The sequence below is a fragment of the Amblyraja radiata genome, chromosome 3 (assembly GCF_010909765.2).
Source record: "Amblyraja radiata isolate CabotCenter1 chromosome 3, sAmbRad1.1.pri, whole genome shotgun sequence".
NCBI lineage: Eukaryota > Metazoa > Chordata > Chondrichthyes > Rajiformes > Rajidae > Amblyraja > Amblyraja radiata.
Genome location: NC_045958.1, coordinates 112,729,550 through 112,752,011, shown reverse-complemented (window position 1 = coordinate 112,752,011; position 22,462 = coordinate 112,729,550). Strand labels below are relative to the sequence as shown.

Here is a 22,462-nt window from a genome sequence, read left to right as displayed (position 1 = left end):
GTAATGGAGAACAGCATACATATCAGTAGTTCCTGCCCCCAAAATGAGCACCATTAGTTTCAATTGAAATTTGTACCTCAGTCTGGAAGGCCGCAAAATGACACAACCGAAAATGATTTCTTGAACTTTTGTGAACTTTATCGGAAAAGTGAATGAGGCATTGATTAGAATAGGGTCATTAAAAAGAAAAAAGACGATAATGTTTGCAACTAAACAGATGCTCAACAAAGTGATAAAATAACACAAAATTGGAACGGCGGCTGACACACACACACACACACACACACACACACACACACACACACACACACACACACACACACACACACACACACACACACACACACACACACACACACACACACACACACACACACACACACACACACATACACACACCCCTTCACCAGCCCGTTATGCAGGCGGGGACAGGGCAAGCTGGGGGGAGCACTGTCTGAGTGAAATTCACACGGTGCAAAGCGAAGGTGATATAGACAGACACTGCGATGAACAGGAAGGTTGGCGCTGTAATTAAGATGGCTAAAGCACAGTGTACGGTAAGTCCTTTAAAAGAGGTGGGGAGAGGGAGAAGGGGGGGAAGAAGGAGTGGAGATAACTTTTAAGAAGCCAGAGTTACACGGCTGTGAAGCTCGGCGGACATTTAACATTACCAGTCAGTTATCCTTGGTTCTGAAAATTACTGCTTACGATTTTTTCCCCCAATGAAATTCACCGGTCAGCACCGGCAACAACCTACGCGAACCTTCGATCTCCTGGCAACCCACCAGGACCTCCTGGCGACCCACCTACGGCACGAGAATTCTCGCTACTCTACATGGCGGCTTCATTCTAGTCACCGCTAATTTTTCAACATGTTGAAAAATTCGCGGCGACCATAATGAGGCCGCGACTAGTTCCTAGAATGTGGGAACACCTCACGACCATGAAGGCGACTCCACGGCAACCACCCGCGAACATGTGGCGACTGCATGGTCTCCTGCAGAAGCCTAAGTGGGACAGGCCCATTACAGCGCCAGAGACCCGGGTTCGATCATGACTATAGGTGCTGTCTGTAGGGGGTTTGTAAGTTCTCCCTGTGACCACATGGGTTTTCTCCAGGTGCTCCGGTTACCCCCCCACACTCCAAAGTTTGTAGATTAATTGACTTTGGAAAAATTGTAAATTGTCCTTAGTGCAGAGGATGTTAGTGCACGGGGTAATCGCTGGTTGGCTTGGACTCGGTGGGTTGAAGGGCCAGTTTCCGCGCTGTATCTCTAAAGGCTAACTCAGCGGGTAATGCAACATCTCTGGAGACCATGGACAGTAGACGTTTCGGGTCAGGACTCTTCTTCAGACTAATTCAACAAAGTGACCTCCCCCATTCTTGAGATCATATCATGACCAGTACATATAGTGTCCCAATTGAAATTACAACCGGACTTGTATCTTACAATGGAGCAGTGTTTGAGATGGTGGAAAGGTTTGAGGTGAAAGAGAGGAGGAAAAGAGCAATAATTAAACTGCATTTACCTCTCCCAGTCTATCAATCATATCATGACCCCCCCCCCAGTAATAAATCAGCAAGCTGTGTTAGCACAGGAAGGTGCCGTGGGTGCCAGTTTCTAAGGAACTCGGGGTGGATGGATGGGAAGATGCCAACTAATGGTACGGATCTGATACTGTGGATCATGTGTTGAATGCAGAGACAACGGAGTGGAAGATAAACACAAGGAGAATTCTACACTGGTGCTGGGAGACGGGGTATGCAACAAGGGAATTTCCCACTGTGGAGGCAAACCTTTAGGTGAGCAAAGACCGATCAGAAGCGCAGGCATAGAATCAACTGGCCAAATCAACTGAAATGGAGATGGTGAAACTGAGAGAAAGGAATGAACCGCTTAAAAGAAATGGGGTGCAGTAGAAATAGGACTAATTAAATTAAAGATTATACATTGCATAATGCTCCTCCCATTGAAGAGAGAATTAAAGAGGGAAAAGTGTTCAGATTTTTAAATGTTCCATACAATGCGTACAATATAGAATTGTGCAATAGTCATATTCTAGATTTAAATGTCCACTTGATTCAAATACTGAGCTAATTTAAAAAGCCGAAGAACACAATTTTTTTTGCCAATTACAACTTTCCTCATTTACTTGAAATAAATGGAGAAAATCCACTGAAGCCACAAGTGTAATGCAGTTAAATCTTGATGAACATAACTAATTTGCCAATAAATGTTATGGTTGGTTCAGGATGTCTGGGTAATGAAAGAGAATGAGAATAGTAAACAGGAATATCCTGTTTCGACCTAGTACAGTATTTATTGGAGGACATGGTAACCCGTTGTACTGTGGTAATATTTAGTACACATCTTTATCAGCTAAATGTTGGCAGTCTTCTATAATTAGATACTATACAGGTTGGATCAGGAGCTCATACAATGAATGAAACAATTGCTTAAATAATCCCCATAAGCAGAAGGAGATCAATTTATCAGCAGCGTGCGTTGATATTTGAAATCCCAACGTAGTGTTCGCAGATAGATCGACTACCACTCAGTGATGCCGCTGCATTAGGAATATTGCATAAAAACATATCTTTTGAAAAACCTTATTCAGAGTAACCTTTCTGGTCGATTAAACATCGCACATAGCTGCCACATTTACTCACAGAAGGAATCAACAACCATAGAAGGAAAATAGTGAAAGACAAAGGAGTTTTGGCAACAACTCCATCGAGGTTCACTTCAATTCCCAGGGAGTCCTTCTTCTGTGAACTGATGGTTCTGTTTGACTAATCAGAAAAGTGGCTCACTTACAACAAAAGCAAACAAAATGTAACCAAAAACCTCAGTGCACCAAAAAAAAAAAGCACACAGAGAAAACAAATCTTCAGCAGGCAATATTTTCCTACATTTGTAAAGCATTTAAAATAAAGAGCTCCAGATAATAGTTTAGAGCAGACTTTGCAGCCGCACATGCACTCACCTGGCATTGTAGTAGTACTGGAAAACACAAAGACAAGCTTTTGCCAGCAAAAGAATAAGAAAGGCAATGTTAGTAAGATTGTCTGTAAGGACCATATATCATTTTTTCTAATAGGCACCATTAATTTCATATTTCCTGCGCTGCTTAACAAATGAATGGGGGCGAAAGCATTAATGGTGGAAAAATGTTCATCTGCAGATCATGCTGTGGAAATAAAGCATTTTTAAACACATCTATCTCACTCTCAACCCACACCTTCACTCATATTTTAAGAGAAAAGGAACTGCACGTTCAAAATGTAGATGCAATTAATTTAACTATACCAGGTGTTTAGTAGGATTTCTGTATGGAAATTAGATCAAAAGAATACATTTATAAAGCTTTTGTACACATTTAACAATTTACAGAATAGGCTGACTTAATATCTGAATACAAAGTGCCTAAATCAATTGAGTTTTCCTTTTCATTTGATCTTCCAGTATACATTCATTCTTATACTCTGGAGGGTTTATTGTGCAGATATTTTTTTGTGAATGCCGTTAATGCTACTGGCCAAGCAGTTTCTGGTAAAAACATATGAAGGCCTCCATGATTAGTTGGAAGGACTGACTCCGACTCTCTTGGGAAAATGATTGGGGAAATATCAGTCAGGCCAACTTACCCATGAGAGTTTAGCCATTCAAGGCTCATATGCACCCTTCCTTCCACCCCCATTAACTGGATGACAAGACACTGAAATAAGCTCATGTAAACAGGTCATGAAAACAAAAAGATATATATACTGGTGTCAGAGAGTTACTGTTTTATAACAGATGGGTTAAATTACCGTATAAATCAAATAATTTAATAAGGCACTTAATATTTTTCAACCAAGGTAATTCTCAAAAATTACTTATTAATCTTCTGGAAAGCATTGAGGAAAATGAAACAAACCATGAACATTATAAGATCATTTGTATTATTACATCAGGATGAGAGAAGAACATTGGTTTCTAATATAGATGTCCCATTTTAAGAATTGTATTCATCTCTAAATCAATCCTTCCTTCACTGCGAAGAACCGGTAATGGGAGAGGCCAAACGCAATTTAGGAAACCTGTCAAAAATCCATCTAAATATATAAGCTTCAGAATGCTTCAAACTCTTGCTCATTCCCTCAACTATACATATACAATTTTCTAAAAATATGACTTTTGTTGATGTCCATAAAGACTCACCCTTTAGAACCAATTCAATGTCATTCAACTGGTCAAACACAAGATGACAAAAAAACATATGCTCCAAATTCCATCACCTCATACCATGCAGCTGTTGGTTATATATCCCTTCTACAATGATATAAGATTTCACGTAAATCTAAACCAAAGGCGTAACATTTATCTGCACGCTGCAGTTACAGGCAACAGTAATTTTGCTGTGTTCTTCTTCAAATTTAAAAAAGACTTATGTCTTGCTCATTAATATAAACATAACTATGCCAACATAATTATAGGGTATAGAATTCTATGCTGTTTCATTGCACCCAGTATTTGAAGATGACCGATTTGAAAATATATTATACCTTTGTTCTCTCCATTGCTTCCTACACCCGTTTCTATCACTACATACATTGTGCTCTGGAGTTCTAATGTGTAGGTATTCTAAGATCCCATCTTTTGTTATGCATGGAGCACTTGGGGAAAAGTACTGGCAATGTCATTGATGGATCGCCTGGAGAAGGGACACTGCTTTTTGGGAAAGAATTTGGCACAGATTGCAAATATACAAGAAAATTTTTCTGCTAATCAGAAGCCGTCTACAGAAACCAAAAGCTACTGAATCAAAGAATGATACAGCGCATAGACCAAATTTGCCGCTCATGCTTTTGATGGATGCAAATTAATTTGATGAATATAATATGAAATTAATTCCAGTTCCTAAGACTTTCCCCATTGCCCTGTAAACTTGGTCTGTTTGTTTTTTTGATGTTACTATACAACTCACACTAACCATTTTTGCAGGCATCGCATTCCCGATTACAACCAACTGCTCAAGAGGAATTCTTCTTTATTTTCCCTTTGGTATTTTATCAATCACCATAAATCTTCCTGCTATAATTAATGAACCTTTTGGTACTAGGACACAATTTAATTGATCATGTTGAAACTGTTCCATCTTCTCGAAGGAGAGTAAACGTAGATTGTTCATTCTCTCTGCTAAACAAGCTGCATTATCGCTGATATTCTACCATTGTAGTACATCTGTTCTGCACCATCTCTAAATAATTGACACACCACTTTAACAGAGCACCTAGAACTAAAGGCTTACAAATGTCGATAAAGGTTTGGCACAAATATCTCTATTTTGCATCATATTAATAAATAAGAATATAACACGCAGAAAATATTCTGCCACTCCGATGGCATTGGGTGAGATTGAAGACAGGGTGAGATTGAAGACTCTAAGGCAGCAACTCTACAGCTGCACCACCATGACTGCCCTTCTTTAGATTGACTATTAATGGGGGAGAAAGCTGGAAGAGAGGTGTGGGGGGGGGGGGGGGGGACAAAGCCTGGCAGGTGATAGGTGAATACAGGTGAGAGAGGGGCTTTTGATTGGCATAGGGGGTGGACAAAGGCTAAAGACGAAAAATGAGACAAATGGGTGTAAGATAACGAGAGAAGAGGAGTGTAATGTGGAGCTAGAGGAAGGGATGAAGGTGGAAGGGAAAGGGGACGGAGACGAGGGGAAAGGGGGGCAGAGTGGTGGGGGGAATGGGTGTGCACTTAATGGGGACCATGAAGCACAGAGATTGATCTAAAAAAATTATCAGCTCACAAAGTTCCTTCATGGAAGTAAACCTGCCTTCGTAACATGGGTGGCATAGTGGGCCAGCGGTAGAGTTGCTGCCTTACAGTAGCAATGTTACAACATTTTGCGATTTTTAAAATAAGTCTGCAATTTATCCCATCAGATAAAGCATAAAATGAAGATTAATTTGACACCTAATTCACTTACATATCTTCAGTATTAAAAAAGTTATGGCCATTTTCATGCTCGGAAATTGGCATCTTGTTCCCTATTGCTTTTCCATTGACTTAACTCAAAAGCTGTGATCGAGGACAGTCAAAAGCCCATAACTTTCTTAAAAATCAAGAGAACTGAAAGAAATTTTCAGTTATTATAGATTGAAGCATTCTGAAACAAATATAAAACATCTTACTTGGATGACCTGAAATTAAAGCATATAATTAGTTAATTACCTAATTGTAGCTAATTACAAAATTGACCGTTGTGACGGATATAGTAATAAACACCCAGACTGCCTTGAAAATTCAAAAATGTGATATTCTCAAGATCAGAACTTTAATATTATTGTATTATATGCTGTAAATCCGTAATAGGTAAATAAATTACAATTTCTAGCAATAGACCAAGTCTTTATGGAGAAGATCAGTTGCTAGCTGGTACATTGGCATATCATAATCAGTAGCATCATCATACTCCTCAGATTGTAACCAATAAGCAAATCTGTACACCTTGTTTTTTCTCAACTTTTTAGTTTTGGCATTGTAAACTACAAGTTTTTGCTCTTCAAATCACACATGACACGCCTTTCTGCCCACTACTTTCCCATTAACAATGTCCTGTAGATTCCATTTCTTACGAAAAGGATATTTTTTAAAAATAGCTAAATATCCAAACAACAAACTAATCCCATTCACATAAAAATTCACAATATAACATGATTTTTAAATCTCACTGTCATGAATTTATATCCCAGATGGAAGGAATTTAATGTTTAATTCCCATAAATTAATCTAGAAACATCCAGCCAAAATATAATCAAATTATTGTTTTTTGCACAATACATGTGACTCAAACTGTTGTGAATATTTAGTTTAAAAATAATGATCATGGGGAGAGAGAGAATAACACAATATAGACAATTTAGAAAATGGACATTTTAATCATCTTGCTTCTGGAACGCGATCGATTGGAACGTTGCATTTGCGTTGAATTTGAACCCCATATCGGCAGGAAAAACATTGCCGGTTCGTATGGGGCCAAAATCAAATTTTCGCCAAGTAATTTTGATTATAGTCATCCTAAGAAGCAAGTTTATATGTAAAATAAACTTACATTTAGTTTTGTCCCGTACGTGAGATCCGTCACGTTGTAGGCGTTGACGGCGTTAAAAGTTGCTTTATATTTTAATATAATCATTAAATTGTCTCGCGATTATATTTAAAAAAAAATCGGGAATGGAAGTCCGAACGATTTTTCTGCAACAGCTGGCAGCCCGAGGAAATCGGCCTCGGACAGGCGGCAGAAAACTGGATTTTAATCCCGCCCCCCCCCACCCCCTCAAAGGCGCCAAATTTGCGCACACGGCCAGTGGCAGAACTGCAGCACCACTGAAGGTAAGTATTGTAACATTGCTACTTACAGCGCTAGAGACTGGGTTCGATCCTGACTACGTGTGCTTTCTGTACGGAGTATACACATTCTCCCTGTGACCAGGTGGGTTTTCCCCAGGTGCTCCGGTCTCCTCCCACATCCCAAAGACGTGCGGGTTTGTAGGTTAATTGGCTTCTGTAAATTGTCCCTAGTGTGTAGGATAGAACTAATATACGGGTGATAGTTGGTCGGCGTGGACCCGATGGGACGAAGGGCCTGTTTCCACACTGTATCTCTAAACTAAACTAAAACTAAACTTGCTCAACTTATTTGTGAATCTTGTGGTTGCTACTTAACTATCCTCTGAAGTGACCTATCGAGGAGTGGTTAGGGTTGAATAATAAATTCTGGCCATAACGGCATCATGCAAATAATCAGCTCATTCCTTACCTTGTTCTTTTATGAAATCCTTTTCAGACGTTGTGACCGGGAGCAGCAGCTCCCCGACTGGAGGTTGGATGTTCACACTAAAATGGTCATTGCTTGTACTGTAAAATATTAGAAATTATGAAATTATGAATCAAATATGAACAGTTAACGTCCAATGTATATATTGATACCATTATTTACCCCATATTACCCCATCGCAAAGGATTAATATTGTCACGTTATTTCAGAGCAAACACATTATGACATATGGCGCTAAATAAGGGAATCTTTCCAAAGTTAATTTTTAAAACAGGTAGTTATGATAGCCTAATGTTTTTGTGCAATTCTATTTCTAAAATAAATAATATTGTCACGCCTTTACAGAGCAAAAAAATTATGATATAATAGAATTTAAAAAAAAGATACATTTCTTCCTGGCTCTTCTTGTTTCACAGAAATCTAAAAGATCCACTACAGTCAGACAAAGTGTTTGGCATGCAAAACCATGCACAATGATTGACACCTCAGGCCAATTGATCTCGCTGTAACCTCCATCTCCCCTGCCCCTGCTAGCATTGCTCTAAAGCTATTGATCGGAACACACAGCCGATCAGTTTCCATTTTCTGATTTCAGGCAGGCCAATTAAGGAGGTGAGTAATTGTGATTACACTGCTAAAAGATCAATCGAATTCGCTGGAAGATTCAATACTTCTTCAGAGGGACCAGAAGGCAAACATGATGAGCAGCGGTATTCAGAGATGAGCAAATACTTTGGAATAAAATGAACTTTTATTTCAATATTCTGAGCCATACAAGTGCACTCCAAGTTTCAAATCAATATAAAAATACAAGCGGTGTCACATATCTCTGCTTTTCCATTAAAACCCATTATGTTTTGTATTCATATCCATAACAGTATTCAGCTTAGAATTTATTTTGCTAGTTATGTCAGATAAAAAAAAATTCATGTTGATAGCTGCTCATATCGACTTAGATTTTGAGATGGCAGCCTTGTGTATTGTGAATGGAATCACATTTTAAGTCACAGCTCTGCTTGATCATTCAGCTCACAGTTTAAACCATTATAATAAAGACCTCTTTTTGATGTCTATGCCAAAGCCATTAAAAGCACCTTAATCAAAGAGCAGCGTACCCCAATCATTGATCTGGAATTTATCCTGCAGATGAGGAATAAAGAATTACACTTTGGAAACTCGCATTTTTATTCATTCGGAACAGCACAGACCATAGTTGTCCAGGAACACGGAAATGCATGGTAGCAGGAGACAAAAATCAAAAAATGTAACAAGGCTCAAGTCCCATCCCATTTTCAAAACTCACAGACACACAGTTGTGCTACAATATTCAGGAACACAATAGGTAATCTTTGTTAGATGCAAATTTATTGAATTACTCCAGAACAAATCAGACAGAAATGAGGTAGTGATACAAGTAAAACTTAAAAAGTTGCACCAATTCACGAGGAAATCATGTTCATGGGTTCTAGGAATAGAATTAGGCCATTTGGCCCATCTACTCCGTCATTCAATCATGGCTGATCTATCTTTCCCTCTCAACCCCATTCCCTGCCTGCCTCATAACCCCCTGACACCCTTATGAATCAAGAATCTGTCAATCTCCGCCTTAAAAATATCCATTGAATTGGCTTCCACTGCCTTCTGTGACAATGAATTCCACAGATTCCCCACCCTAAAGAAATGTCTCCTCATCTTCTTTCTAAAGGTGCGTCCTTTTATTCTGAGGCTCTGGCCTCTAATCCCAGACTCTCCCACTTGTGGAAACGTCCTCTCCACATTCACTCTATCAAAGCCTTTCACTGTGTCTTACAAGATAAAAATTTTGCTTGACATTCAAATTTTCGGAGTTCAAGCTGTTAACATAGCTAATCAAAACAGGGTTGTTGCAGTCGTTGAAAAATGGATGCATGCCTCATAATGCAGAGTAAATTTACCGCTTGATAGGTTAGTATATATATACTACAAAATATTTGTTCTAATTAGTCCTCTGAAGCATGCAGCTGTGTTATTGCACTCCCACCAAATGAGATGAACACTTGATTTTATGTGATAGCTATAATTTTAAAACTGCAGTGCAATGATTTTTATTACTGCACCAGAAGCTCAATGTATTTTTTGCTCAGGTCTCTCCTCATCCACATTCCCCAAAAGTGGAAACCCTTCAAAAGAAACTTCAGTTGAAGTCTTGTTCTATATATCATCATCATCGTTGAAAACATCACTGGGTACGGTGCCTTACAATGCTATGTACGACAGTGATCGCAACTTCTACTGAAGTGTGGATGGCCGTTGGCTCGCATGGAGCTCAGCCACCCTTTTGACAGGTCTTGTTTTTGGTTCTGCTGGGGGACCACAGCAGGACCAAAAATTCTATTTCTAAAAAAAATGTTTGCAAAGGATTATCATTTTATTTCAGAGCAGGACCGTCTCCCCCACCTGGAAAAACCAAGTGGGGGAGACGGTTTTGTCGCCGACTATCCGACCACGGAGCAGGTAGCACGGGATGACATGGTACCCATGGTAGGGGGAACTCCCCCGACCTGACCATACAACCATTTCATTCTTCTCAATTTTTTCCAACAAAGTCCCAATTTATTTTGCAGGTTTAAATATTTAGACTATTTTGCAGTTTTATTTTGCAGGTTTTAAATATTTAGGGCGGTCACGGTGGCGCAGCGGTAGATTTGCTACCTTACAGCGAATGCAGCGACGGAGACCCGGGTTCGCTCCCGACAACGGGTCTGTTTGTACAGAGTTTGTACATTCTCCCCGTGACCTGCGCGGGTTTTCTCAGAGATTTTCGGTTTCCTCCCACACTCCAAAGATGTACGGGTTTGTGGGTTAATTGGATTGGTAAATGTAAAATCTGCCTCCAGTGTGTGGGATAGTGTTAATGGCGCGAACCCGGTGGGGCGAAGGGCCTGTTTCCGCGATGTCTCTCTACACTAAACTACAATGTTTGGTGAAAACAAGCACACGATTTACAAGTTGCGTGGCTGTTTGGTTGAAAATCCCCCATGACATTAAAACTCTCTGTCAAATATGGAACAACTGTTGGTAGAAAATGCCAGAATAAATCAGGGCCAGCAGCTGATGACCAAGGAAGGGTGGAGCCGATATTGGCTCATTGTTGGCTGGAGAACTGGAGGGTTCAGTCCTCCACCTAAATCCAATTATCCAAAATGGTGACATATTGCTCAATTTTTCCTCACAGCAGTCACCAATTAGCATTGAGCATTTGAAAATAAACTGGGCCTGTATTCGCTGGAGTTTAGAAGGACGAGGGGACCCCTCATTGAAACTTACTGAATAGTGAAAGGCCTGGATAGAGTTAATGCAGAGAGCATGTTTCCACTAATGGGAGAGTCTAGAACCAGAGGGCATAGCCTAAAATTATAAGGACGTACCTTTAGAAAGGAGATGAGGAGGAATTTCATTAGTCAGAGGGTGGTGAATCTGTGGAATTCTTTGCCACAGACTGTTGTGGAGGCCAACGGATATTTTTAAGGCAGAGAATGACATATTCTAAATTAGTGAGGGTGTCAGGGGGATATGGGGTGAAGGTAGTAGAATGGGGTTGAGAGGGAAAGATAGACCAGCCATGATTGAATGACGGAGTAGACTTGATGGGTCAAATGAGCCTAGAATGTATGAATTAGGTTCACAAACTGGGCACTTGATCATGTTGGATGGAAGTATTTTTTATTAGTGTACTGATGGTGATGGTCCGGAGATTTCCAACTTTCCCTGCCCCATGATTTTAGGTTTTCATCTTACAAATGGACTGATTTTTAAATGCACCAGGAGTAGAATGACCTCATTGTACATCAAGATGTAGAAATGCTGAATTTTAAAACTGAGATTATTCAGCTTTGCACAGTTGAAGAAAACAAGCTAAAAACGGGTGCACTGTTTACTGCTTTCAGGGCAAGTGTCAGTCGAGTTTGCAGTATTCTCCCAAGGCTGAACTTTCAAGTACCTTGGCAGAAGTTTGACCAATCCTCTTGCTCTACAGGAGACTGTTATTCTTTATCTTACATTGTTGCTTCACATTAGAGTCCATCCTTTACTAGTAAGGAGGTTTCAATATTCATTGATCTGCTTTTCACTGGGGTCTGTTATTGTGATGGTACCAGGATTGGCTAGGACTCCTGGTAGCCCTCATTGTGAAAGCATGTGACAAGATTGTTCTCAACATTAAGGTGCTGAATTCAGGTAATCGTGCAACCATGACTTCAAAGTGCAAAAGCTGAAGTGTAAAGTAGGCAACAAGGGCAACATTGATGTGAAAGTGGACCATATTAAACAATTTCATTTTTCAAACTGTGTTTAGCATCAATGTTGCGTTTTGTGCAGGCTTTTTCTTTTTACCATCTTGCCGAATGTGCGTCATTTAAATATGACTTGTGTGTTTGTGTGTTGTCTGGTGCTGCTGCAAGCACGATTTTCATTGTACTTGTACCTCACCATAGTTGTGCAAACAACAATAAACTCATCTTGACAACTTGAAAATAAACATGGCGATCATGCTGCTTTCACCAACAATAAGGGACAGCACAGTGGTGCAACCTGTAGAACCACTGCCTTACAGCATCAGGGACCAAGGTTTAATCTTCATCTTGGGTGCTTGTGTGGAGTTTGCATGTTCTCGATGTGACCTTGTGGATTTCCCCGCATTTCCTAAAGATGTGCAGGCTGGAAAGTTAATTGGCCGTTGTAAATTGCCCTTTGTGTGTAGAATCTTAAAAACATAGAAACATACAAACATAGAAAATAGGTGCAGGAGGAGGCCATTCGACCCTTCGATCCAGCACCGCCATTCATTGGGATCATGGCTGATCGTCCCCCATCAATAACCCGTGCCTGCCTTCTCCCCATATCTCTTGACTCCACTAGCCCCTAGAGCTCTATCCAACTCTCTCTTAAATCCATCCAGTGACTTGGCCACCACTGCCCTCTGTGGCAGGGAATTCCATAAATTCACCACTCTCTGGGTGAAAAAGGTTTTACTGTGGCCCCTGGTTCTGGACTCGCCCAACATTGGGACCATTTTTCCTGTAGGGAAAATCTTGTAGGGAATTGAAGACAATATGGAGGGAATACAATTTGGTTAGATGAATATAGGATTAATGTAAAAAGGTGACTGTCAGTATGGACTTGGTGGGCTAAAAGGCCTATTTCTATGGTGTATCTCTCTGAATCTACAAAGTGATCATGAGATTGGATCGAAAGCACAGCTTAAAAGCAAAATAACAAGTCAGTGTGGCTAAGCAGTGGAGATAACAGAATGCAGACTGACTGCTTGACTCAAGGAGCTTTATCAGAAATATACACATACCTGCATTGTTCATCTCCCAGCAGAAACAGATTAATCTCTGTGGGGTCACAAAGAATGGAGAAGAAAGCTCTGCTGCAAGTCTGAAAACAAATCTAGAAACCCTCACTGCAAGCCATGGCTGTTTTCACCATGCAGGGTAGACACAAAATGCGGGAGTAACTCAGCGGGACAGGCAGCATCTCTGGAGAGAAGGAATGGGTGACGTTTCGGGTCGAGATCCTTCTGAAGAAGGGTAGTGTTGGAAATAGAAGGTACACAAAAATGCTGGAGAAACTCAGCGGGTGCAGCAGCATCTGTGGAGCGAAGGAGATAGGTAACGTTTCGGGCCAAAACCCTTCTTCAGACTGATGCTGTTGATGCTGATAGTGTTGGAAATAGATGCTTTCAAGAACCCACACCTTTACCAATGAGAAAATGCTTCTCGCTTTAAAGGTTTTGAAAGACCACTCAACTCTTTTATTGGGGGCAATATAAAAGGCAACAATAAATTGAAACTTTGCCCATGTGTTCTTATAGTGGCAAATGAGCAATAAAGAATTGCATAACATTTCTTCTCTCACACCAGAAACTCACACAATAGACAGAGCTTCAGTAGGTATTTATAGAGTACCTGGTGCCCAAGATGAAGATATCCAAAAGACCATTTGAACATCTAGATCTTTCATTAAAATAAAGACACAAAGTACTTAAGTAACTCAGTGGGTCAGGCAGCATCTCTGGGGAACATGGATAGTTAACATTTTGGATTGGGATCTTCGTCTGAAGAAGGCCCCCGACCCTAAATGTCACCCATCCATGCTCTCCAGAGATGCTGCCTGACCCACTGAGTTACTCCAGCACTGTGTGTCTTTTTTGTGTCCGCCAGCATCTGCAGTTCCTTGTTTCTTCATTTTACTGCACTACTGAAAAATCTCCTCAAGGCATGCCTCTCCTCCTCTGTATGAAGAAGGGTCCTGATCCATAAACGGCATCTATCCAGGTTCTCCAGAGCTGCTGTCTGACCCGCTGAGTTTCTCCAGCACTTTGTCTTTTTTAGTAAACCAGCATCTGCAGTTCCTTGTTTCTTTATTTCTTTCTTATTTTGGGGACACCAAGCTCATGGACCAAGGCATTAGAGACATTTTTAACACTTACTAAACTTTCTGGACTCTCATTCAGGTAAAGAGAAATCTTGTATCCATGATAGACACAAATGCTGGAGTAACTCCAGCAGCAAGCAGCATCAATGGAGAGAATGAGTGGGTGACGTTTCGGGTCGAGACCATTCTTCAGTCTGTCTCGACCCAAAACGTCACCCATTCCTTCTCTCCGGAGATGCTGCCTGTCCCACTGCGTTACTCCAGCATTTTATGTTTATCATCACTGTAAACCAGCAGCTGCAGTTCCTTCCTACACATTTCTTCTATCCAAGAGTTCTAGAAGAAATTTCACATATTGGATGTCATTAACCTCACTGAAGCTGCAGAGGATGAAGTTTTAGTTAATTGTACAAACAATGGGTGGAATATGTTGATTCCCAGTGCAGTGAATGACTTGGTTGACATTGAACCAATAAGTCAGTGACTCTGTCATGGCAGGTGGGATTTGAGGAGACTGGAGATGATGATGTTTCACAATTACTTGCGTCCCATGCCAAGCTTCTCACTAACAAGATCCTGACAGAGCTTCACATGAGAGCAGTCAACAAAGAGAATTACAATGACAACCTGCTGCTAGAAGATGACAAGAGTATGACAACAAAACGTCTGCAAAAGCTTTTCAGGTGTATTGATGAGGCTTTGAGCATTCCTAAGTGTCACGATCATCTGGCAGATAGCTCTGCCAAAGTAGCATGGTGTGTAAAAGAACAGCCTGTCACATTATGGGGAGATTTATGATGCCAAGCAGCATGAAAGGCAGTCAATGCTGGATTTTTTTTTTTAAAGAGTGAAAACTGCCAATTGATAGCCTTTATGCAGGAGGATGAGGGGTGATCTTATGGTGCACAAAATCATGAGAGGAATAGATCGGGTAAATGCACAGAGTCTTTTGTGCAGAGTAGGGGAATCGAAAACCAGAGGACATAGGTTTAAGGTGAGAGGGGAAAGATTTAATAGGGTCCCGAGGGGTAACTTTTATTTTTATGTAAAGAGTGGTGGGTGTGTGGAACGAGCTGCCAGAGGAGGTAGTTGAGGCAGGTACTATCGCAACATTTAAGAAACATTTAGACAGGTACAGGGATAGGATCGGTTTAGATGGATATGGGCCAAATGCAGGCAGGTGGGACTAGTGTAGATGGGACATGTTGGTCGGCGTGGGCGAGTTGGGCCAAAGGACTTGTTTCCACACTGTATCACTCTATGAAACAGAGGAACCAGGGCACATGGACCTCGATATGAGGACAGAAGAATGGGCCTATTCTGCATGGAGTGGACAATGCCAAATCTTTGGATATTGAGCTGACAATAGACGACCCTCCACCATGGAGCATGCCTCCTGAAGCATGGCCATCCTTCTTCTCCGCTTCATTCACCATCAACATCAGCTCCCGCACAGACCGCCAGCAAGCCAATCCCAGTCATTACAATTATACTAGAAATCTGTTGAGTTTCGACGTATAACCAATTCAACTTCCCTTTTACACCGGACAAATAGCGCACTGGATCACTGGATTCATGGAATAAAAGATCAATGTGGTAATTGTTGCAAGTCTTCTTTCACCCCCCCCCCCTCCCCTGACATCACCAGCCGCCTGTCCTATCCATGTTGTTTGTTCTAACATGTTCTCCGGTGGAGTGTTCCCAACTCGCTGCCATGCAGCAGGCTCCTTTCATAAAATGGTTTCAGCAATGACTTGTGTAGAACACTCTTGTCCATCATCTTCCAGTCTAAAATACAGTTAGTTACCACAACTCACTTTTTCCCCTGTTCGTAGGCCACTTTCAAACCAAAATCCAAACTGACACTAATTCCATATTTCATAATTCCATAAATCCAAACTGACACATCCCAAAGACTGATAAGCCTCGATTTTCTTCATAAGATTTTTATGGCACTTCATCAAATGCTTCGTGAAATATACATAAATTCTTTCCCTTTCAGTTCATAATTACCCGGGTTTCTGTTCGAAAACATCACCTCACCGCCATTTTCTTCATCCACCTTCTCTTTTTGGCCATAAGTAAATTACTGTTTGCAAATTCACACAAAAAAATGACAAAGTGCTGGAGTAACACAGCATCCCTGGAGAACATGGAGAGGCGACATTTCGGGTTCGGACCATGGTTCAGACTGATTGCAAATCCATGCAAGCTCTCCTTAATTAATGCACAGCTCTCTAGGTGCCTATAAAACTTTCTCCTTGATAATCGTTTCTAAACTTTACCTACTACTTAAGTTAAACTGACAGCCAGTAATTACCAGGAATGTCCTTGTATCCTTTCTTTAACAATGCTGCTGCATTTGCCACTTTACAATCCCATGGCACTTGTCCCAGACTTGGGAGGAAAAGACAAGCTCGTCTACTGGAGAAACAAGGAACTGCAGACGCTGATTTACAAAAATAGACACAAAGTGCTGGAGTAACCCAGCGTCAGGCAGCATCCCTGGAGAACATGGGTAGGCGGCGTTTTGGGTCAGGACCCTTCTACAAACTGATTTTGGTGAGGAGGAGGAGGGATAGGTAGATTCATGCTGGAAGAGAGGAGGGGGCAAGACAAGCATGGCAAATGACGGGTAGATACAACTGAGGGGTGGGTGGGGGGGGGGGGTTGGGGAAGGGGTTAATAGCTCTTCTACTATATTGTGCCACTTCCATAAGTAACCTGCATCCAACTTGCTACAATGGGGATATGGTGAGGCATAAAGGCATGGGAAGAGCAAAGGTACCACCAGTAATGACCTATTATTTGGAACTTTTATCTGGTGCGGTGTGCTAGTGCAGCCTAGCCTTCTGAAATCTGGTCCCACCTCCATGCATCTGTGTTATTGCATTCACGTACCAACGTTTTGCCTACTCTTATTGTTGTCAATCAACTCCACTTCAATCCCCTGGCTTGCTGACAGCAGTACTTAGAAAACTCCGAGATACTCAGTAGGGTTGGCAACCTGAACAGAAGGTCTTTTCCAAATTACTTGGGTAGTAAATAATGGCATGAATCATAAAAAAATGATGGAATACCAACTTTAGAAATGGTTAGATTAATTTATGTGAATAGACAAAAACAGGTACAAGCTATAATCACTGTATATATTTAAAATAAGCAAAGGAGGCTGAGAATATGAATACCATTTGTAAATTTTATGGTATTTGAGACGTATGGACCTAAGCTTTCTTTGTTAAGAGATGCTGACATCCAAGATAAAAACGTGAAAAAACAAACTAGATTACAATGCCAGTGCATAGTTCCATGGTTTAAATAAAAACATGAAATACCCGAGGGACAGCCACTCAACAAATGTAGCACTGGTGATTTTTAAATGTGCATTATAACTGTTGAAATAAATAACACTAAAACAAGCTACCTAATTTAACAGAGACTGACATTTGTCTTGCAAATACACGCTGCTTCCATTTTATGTAGATTCGGTGGATTTTCACTCTCTGTTTATGAATTCAGAGCTGGGAGACAGATTACAAATCTAAAATATTTCTGCTGCTTTCAGCAAACCTACCATACTTGAAAGTTAGCAGCCTGTGTGGAGTCACAGAAGTCGATACCCATTGAAACGGTTTTTGATGTCCCAGGCTCAAGGTTGTCTGCAAAAAGAAAAATATATGTTTTTGAGTAAATGGCAACACAAGATCAGTTTACAACATGGCACATTGTGCTTAAGCATTGCTGTATCACACCATGCAGCCAAGACATTGCGTTCGTCCTTATGACTTAACTTTTCTAAATAACAAATATTCACTTTCTTTCGTCCATCTTTCAGTGTCAGAATTTTCCACTTTTGGCCATTTCAAACATATATGTTAACCAGCTCAGGGTTTCTTAGTCTTCTTCTTCTTAGTTTTAGTTTAGTATAGAGATACAGTGCGGAAACGTGCCCTTCGGCCCACTGAGCCTACGTTGACCAGCGATCCCCGTACACTGGCACTATCCTACACACTAGAGACAATTTACCATTTACAGTAGCCAATTAACTTACAAACCTATACGTCTTTGGAGTGTGGGAGGGAACCAGAGCACCCGGAGAAAACCTATGCGGTCACAGGGAGAATGTACAAACTCTATACAGACAGCACCCGTCGTCAGGATCAAACCCGGGTCTCTGCCGCTGTAAGGCAGCAACTCTACCGCGCTGCCCTTATGTTAGCTTGCATCGTAACTGTATTGAACCATTGGATATCGTACAGTCAAGCCCAATTTTGTCCTTGACTGATATTTACAAATATATTTCCTTCAGGATGAGGTAAACAGGAAATTAGCCAAAAGACCAAGCCCTTTCTACACTAAGATGCTAAAATTGTAAATTACCTACCACTGTTCAGTAACAGTAAATTATCTAAATGCACAGAGAGGGGATTGGTGACTTTTACATATGTTACAACTGTACAAAGACTGCTATAATCAGCAAACCCTCATGAAAAATGTATTTGAATTCCCTGAAACTTAATTTGCGATTTCTCGAAAAACTCTGTACTTCCACAACCTAGATTTCCTTTCTCATTTGTTTCATTAATGTCAAAACATTTTTTTTCCAATAAATTCTCATACTCTGCAACTCCAATCAAAAAGGTGATCTTGATCTCAACTATACATACTAAAGGGAAAATACAAGTAGATTCCAGATATAGAAAGGGTCCAGATGTTTCGACGACTGCCATAGCCTCAGAATAAAAGGATGTTCCTTTAGAAAGATTAGGAGGAATTTCCTTAGTCAGAGGGTGGTGAATTGTGGGATTCATTGCCACAGAAGACTGCAGCTGCAGTTAATGGATATTTTTAAGGCAGAGAAGGTGTCGGGGGATTATGGGGTGAAGGCAGGAGAATGGGGTTGAGAGGGAAAGATAGATCAGCCATGATTGAAAGGTGGAATAGACAATGGGCCGAATAGGCTAATTCTGTTCCGAAAACGTATGAACATATTCTCTCATCACAGATGGAAAAAGACTTGAGGAAGGGTAAGATAGAAATGCCTGTGCATACAAATATGCAGATTCATTCTTCAATTTTAGAAGTGAATAGGGCTGAAAATGTATTTGCTGTCTTATTGTTAGAAAATAGATGTTACAAAAGGAATCCAGAATATGCAAGCTTACGCTGTGTAAAAGCGGACATGGTCACAACAACTGTATTTCGGTACCTATTTCATGGAAATCATGCATTTTCATTCCCGATGCAAGCTTCCGCTCTCCGATTTTGATGTTCTGAATTTCTTGGTCAGAGTTGTTCGTGAATGTGATATGAACGGACACCATTTTGGAATTGTAAATGCACGGCTGACGTGGAAAGTGATAACGTGCGCCAAGACCCTTTCCAGACATACGGTGAAGCAGCTCAAATGATTTCTCTGGGACAAATACAGGAGTGATAACCTAAACATTAAAAAAAAACACCAACTCAAACAGGGAAAAAACATCAATACAAACCACACTTCTTTTTCTATTACATTTCAAAGTGGTTAAAAGTTCATAAAACATGGAGCGTTTCCTTTCTGCCGATTCCCAAAGTTAAATTCCGTATTCCTTTTAGAGTTCAATTTTCTTATTTCATACAAGAAATATGCAAACTATATTTCAATAATGAAATATGAGAATATGAAAACAGATAAGTAGATACCATATTTATGAACTTTTGTAATGTATTTCCTTAATGTGCACCTAGTTAATGTTAGTAAAAACGAAGCCATGGAAATAACAGGGCAGTGACAATATAGCAGTATGGGGAGTCACACAGGAGTTGGAATTGTGAACAACAGTTTTTGAACAACAGTCACAAACAGTTTTGTGATGGATTGATTTCACAAACCTGGGTATCGGAGCTCTAATGTTCGAGCTAATAAGCAACGTAAGTTAGACATAGCTTGTGGTGCTGGAGAGATTAGCAAACTCCTATAGGAAACCCATGCAAGTCACGGTTAGAACGCACAAGCTGCATACTGACAGCACCCGTGGTCAGGATCAAACCCGGGTCTCTGGTGCTGTAAGGCAGCAACTCTACCTCTGTGCCACCGTGCCACCTGACGACAGTAACTGGCAAAGAAATCCTGAAGTGTGGAATGTTAGGGAGGAGTATAATTTGTTTTGAGTTATAATGACCTGTATGAAAAAGATGCAATTTCAATACTAACTGCCAAAAGGCAATTATGTTTACATTAGAACGCGAGAAACCTACAGGAATGTAGGGGGGGACAGGTGACTAAGACTAACTGGATGGCTCTTTCACTCCGTGCTGATGGAATCAATATTTTGAGGATGCATTTTATCTAACTAGAAGCAAATAACTGAGCAAAACACACCTCCAGATTCCGGGACAGTTTCTTCCCAGCTCTTATCAGGCAACCGAACCATCCTTCCACAACAAGAGAGCAATCCTGAACTACTATCGACCTCAGTGTTGACCCTCGGATTATTTTTGATCGGACTTCACTGGCTTTACCTTGCACTAAACGTTATTCCCTTATTACTTATCTGTACACTGTGAATGGCTCGATTGTAATCACATATTGTCTTTCTGCTGACTGGATAGCATGCAACAAAAGCTTGTCACTGTACCTCGGTGCACATGACAATAAACTAAACTAAAACAGAACTGAAAGCTGCTATATAATGTACTTTTTAATCCCTTTTCTCTTTTTTTTTAAATCCAGACATGAACATGAAAATGACCAGTGCTCTGATCCCCATAAACCCATTCAAGAGCAAAATATACATTCTAATAATATTTTTGAACAAGTTGTAATCTATCACATATTCCTTAATTACTTACTAATAAAAATAGGTGCCTGAAAAATTTATGGATTACAATAAACATTCTACTGTTTTCCTTTCACAATTCATAAACAAACTGGGCATAAATTGGCCATTTTATGATCCATTATTTCCACAGCAGTCAATACTTGCAAATTTATTTAAGGGATCTTCAAATGACTATGTTTATCTACAATCTTTAAAATTACATCAGTGGTTCGGTTTTGGAAATGCTCTTTTTATGCAACTGCTGGTCACTCTGCGATTATTCCTGGGGTGTTTTGCACGAGGAAGCATGAAGAGTGTAAAAATTCTGAACAGAACACTTCAAATGAGGAAAATCACATAATGCACTGAAAGGACACCACAGACTACTCACATATTTCATCTGTTTATTGCGATAAGCAAATAGCCCATGGAATGACAGCACACATAACTGTCAAATGAGTAACACTTAGGTTTAGTGAAACATTTATATGGGCCTTTACCTCTCTTAAAAACAGACAGCATCTCTCAATGTCATCTGAAAGAAAAGTCTTACATTTTTAACACCACTAAAAAATAACTGAAGAGTGTAAAATGACAAATACCTTGTGCAGTTAGCTGGTAATGGACCATACTCTCAACTCATTTAGATTTATGCAATATAAACTTGTCACTAATAATTAATTTATGAGACAGCTGTTCCCAGAATCTTCCAAGTCTATCGTTATGAAAGCTCTTAAGCTATACCTTCAAAAAGTGGAGGAGGTTTCAAAGCAATCTTTTAAATAAATAGACAGATCTCTAATAATCTAAAAGCAAAGGAAAATCTTATAAACAACAGGTAGCACAATGAACTAAATTAGGTTAACTGGAAATAATATTACTGAATGCACAACTAAGCACCTCTGAAAATTAAAGGCACTGTTCTGTCTCCACATATGCTTTTTGGTAATGGTAACTTACAGTGGCTCTGTTTGTAAAGCACTTAGTGTCACTTATAGTTAGTGCAAGCAATAGTTCAAACAATTTGTCTATTTTGTATGAAATAAAAATCTATTTGCAAGTTGCTGAGTTTTATGAGGTGATGCCTTTGCTTCATTAATAATCAACAGTTCACCGCCCAGTCATTTTTCACAGGAATTGCACCCAAAGCAGCAAAGACAAGTTTTATTTTTGAATTCCCTTTTTTTTTTTTTTTTTTTTAAAAGAAGCGGTGCACGGCAAGTCATATTGTTAACATAATACGTTCCACTTTAAGTGCCGAACCACTGGTTTGCTTAAGTTGATTTCCAAGCGGCCAGTTCCCAGCTTTACCCGAGATATCCAAGGAGCACAGCAAGTCTAAGTAAAAGACTCGCAATGAGAACCAGTCGGAGCACTGACACAGGCCTTTAAAGGCATGCGATCTA

The 22,462-nt window shown here is 40.3% G+C and overlaps 1 protein-coding gene across 1 annotated transcript in view; it reads right to left on the bottom strand.

Annotated features, from left to right (window-relative positions):
- The window catches only part of ap3b1 (adaptor related protein complex 3 subunit beta 1), a 242,097-nt gene that overhangs the window by 36,101 nt on the left and 183,534 nt on the right, over nt 1-22,462 (bottom strand). The window contains exons 23-25 of the mRNA XM_033018603.1: nt 19,463-19,694; nt 17,828-17,912; nt 7,819-7,916 (exon numbers count right to left, since the gene is read on the bottom strand). Coding sequence (XP_032874494.1) covers nt 7,819-7,916; nt 17,828-17,912; nt 19,463-19,694 — 415 coding nt within the window. The remainder of the gene's footprint in view (nt 1-7,818; nt 7,917-17,827; nt 17,913-19,462; nt 19,695-22,462) is intronic.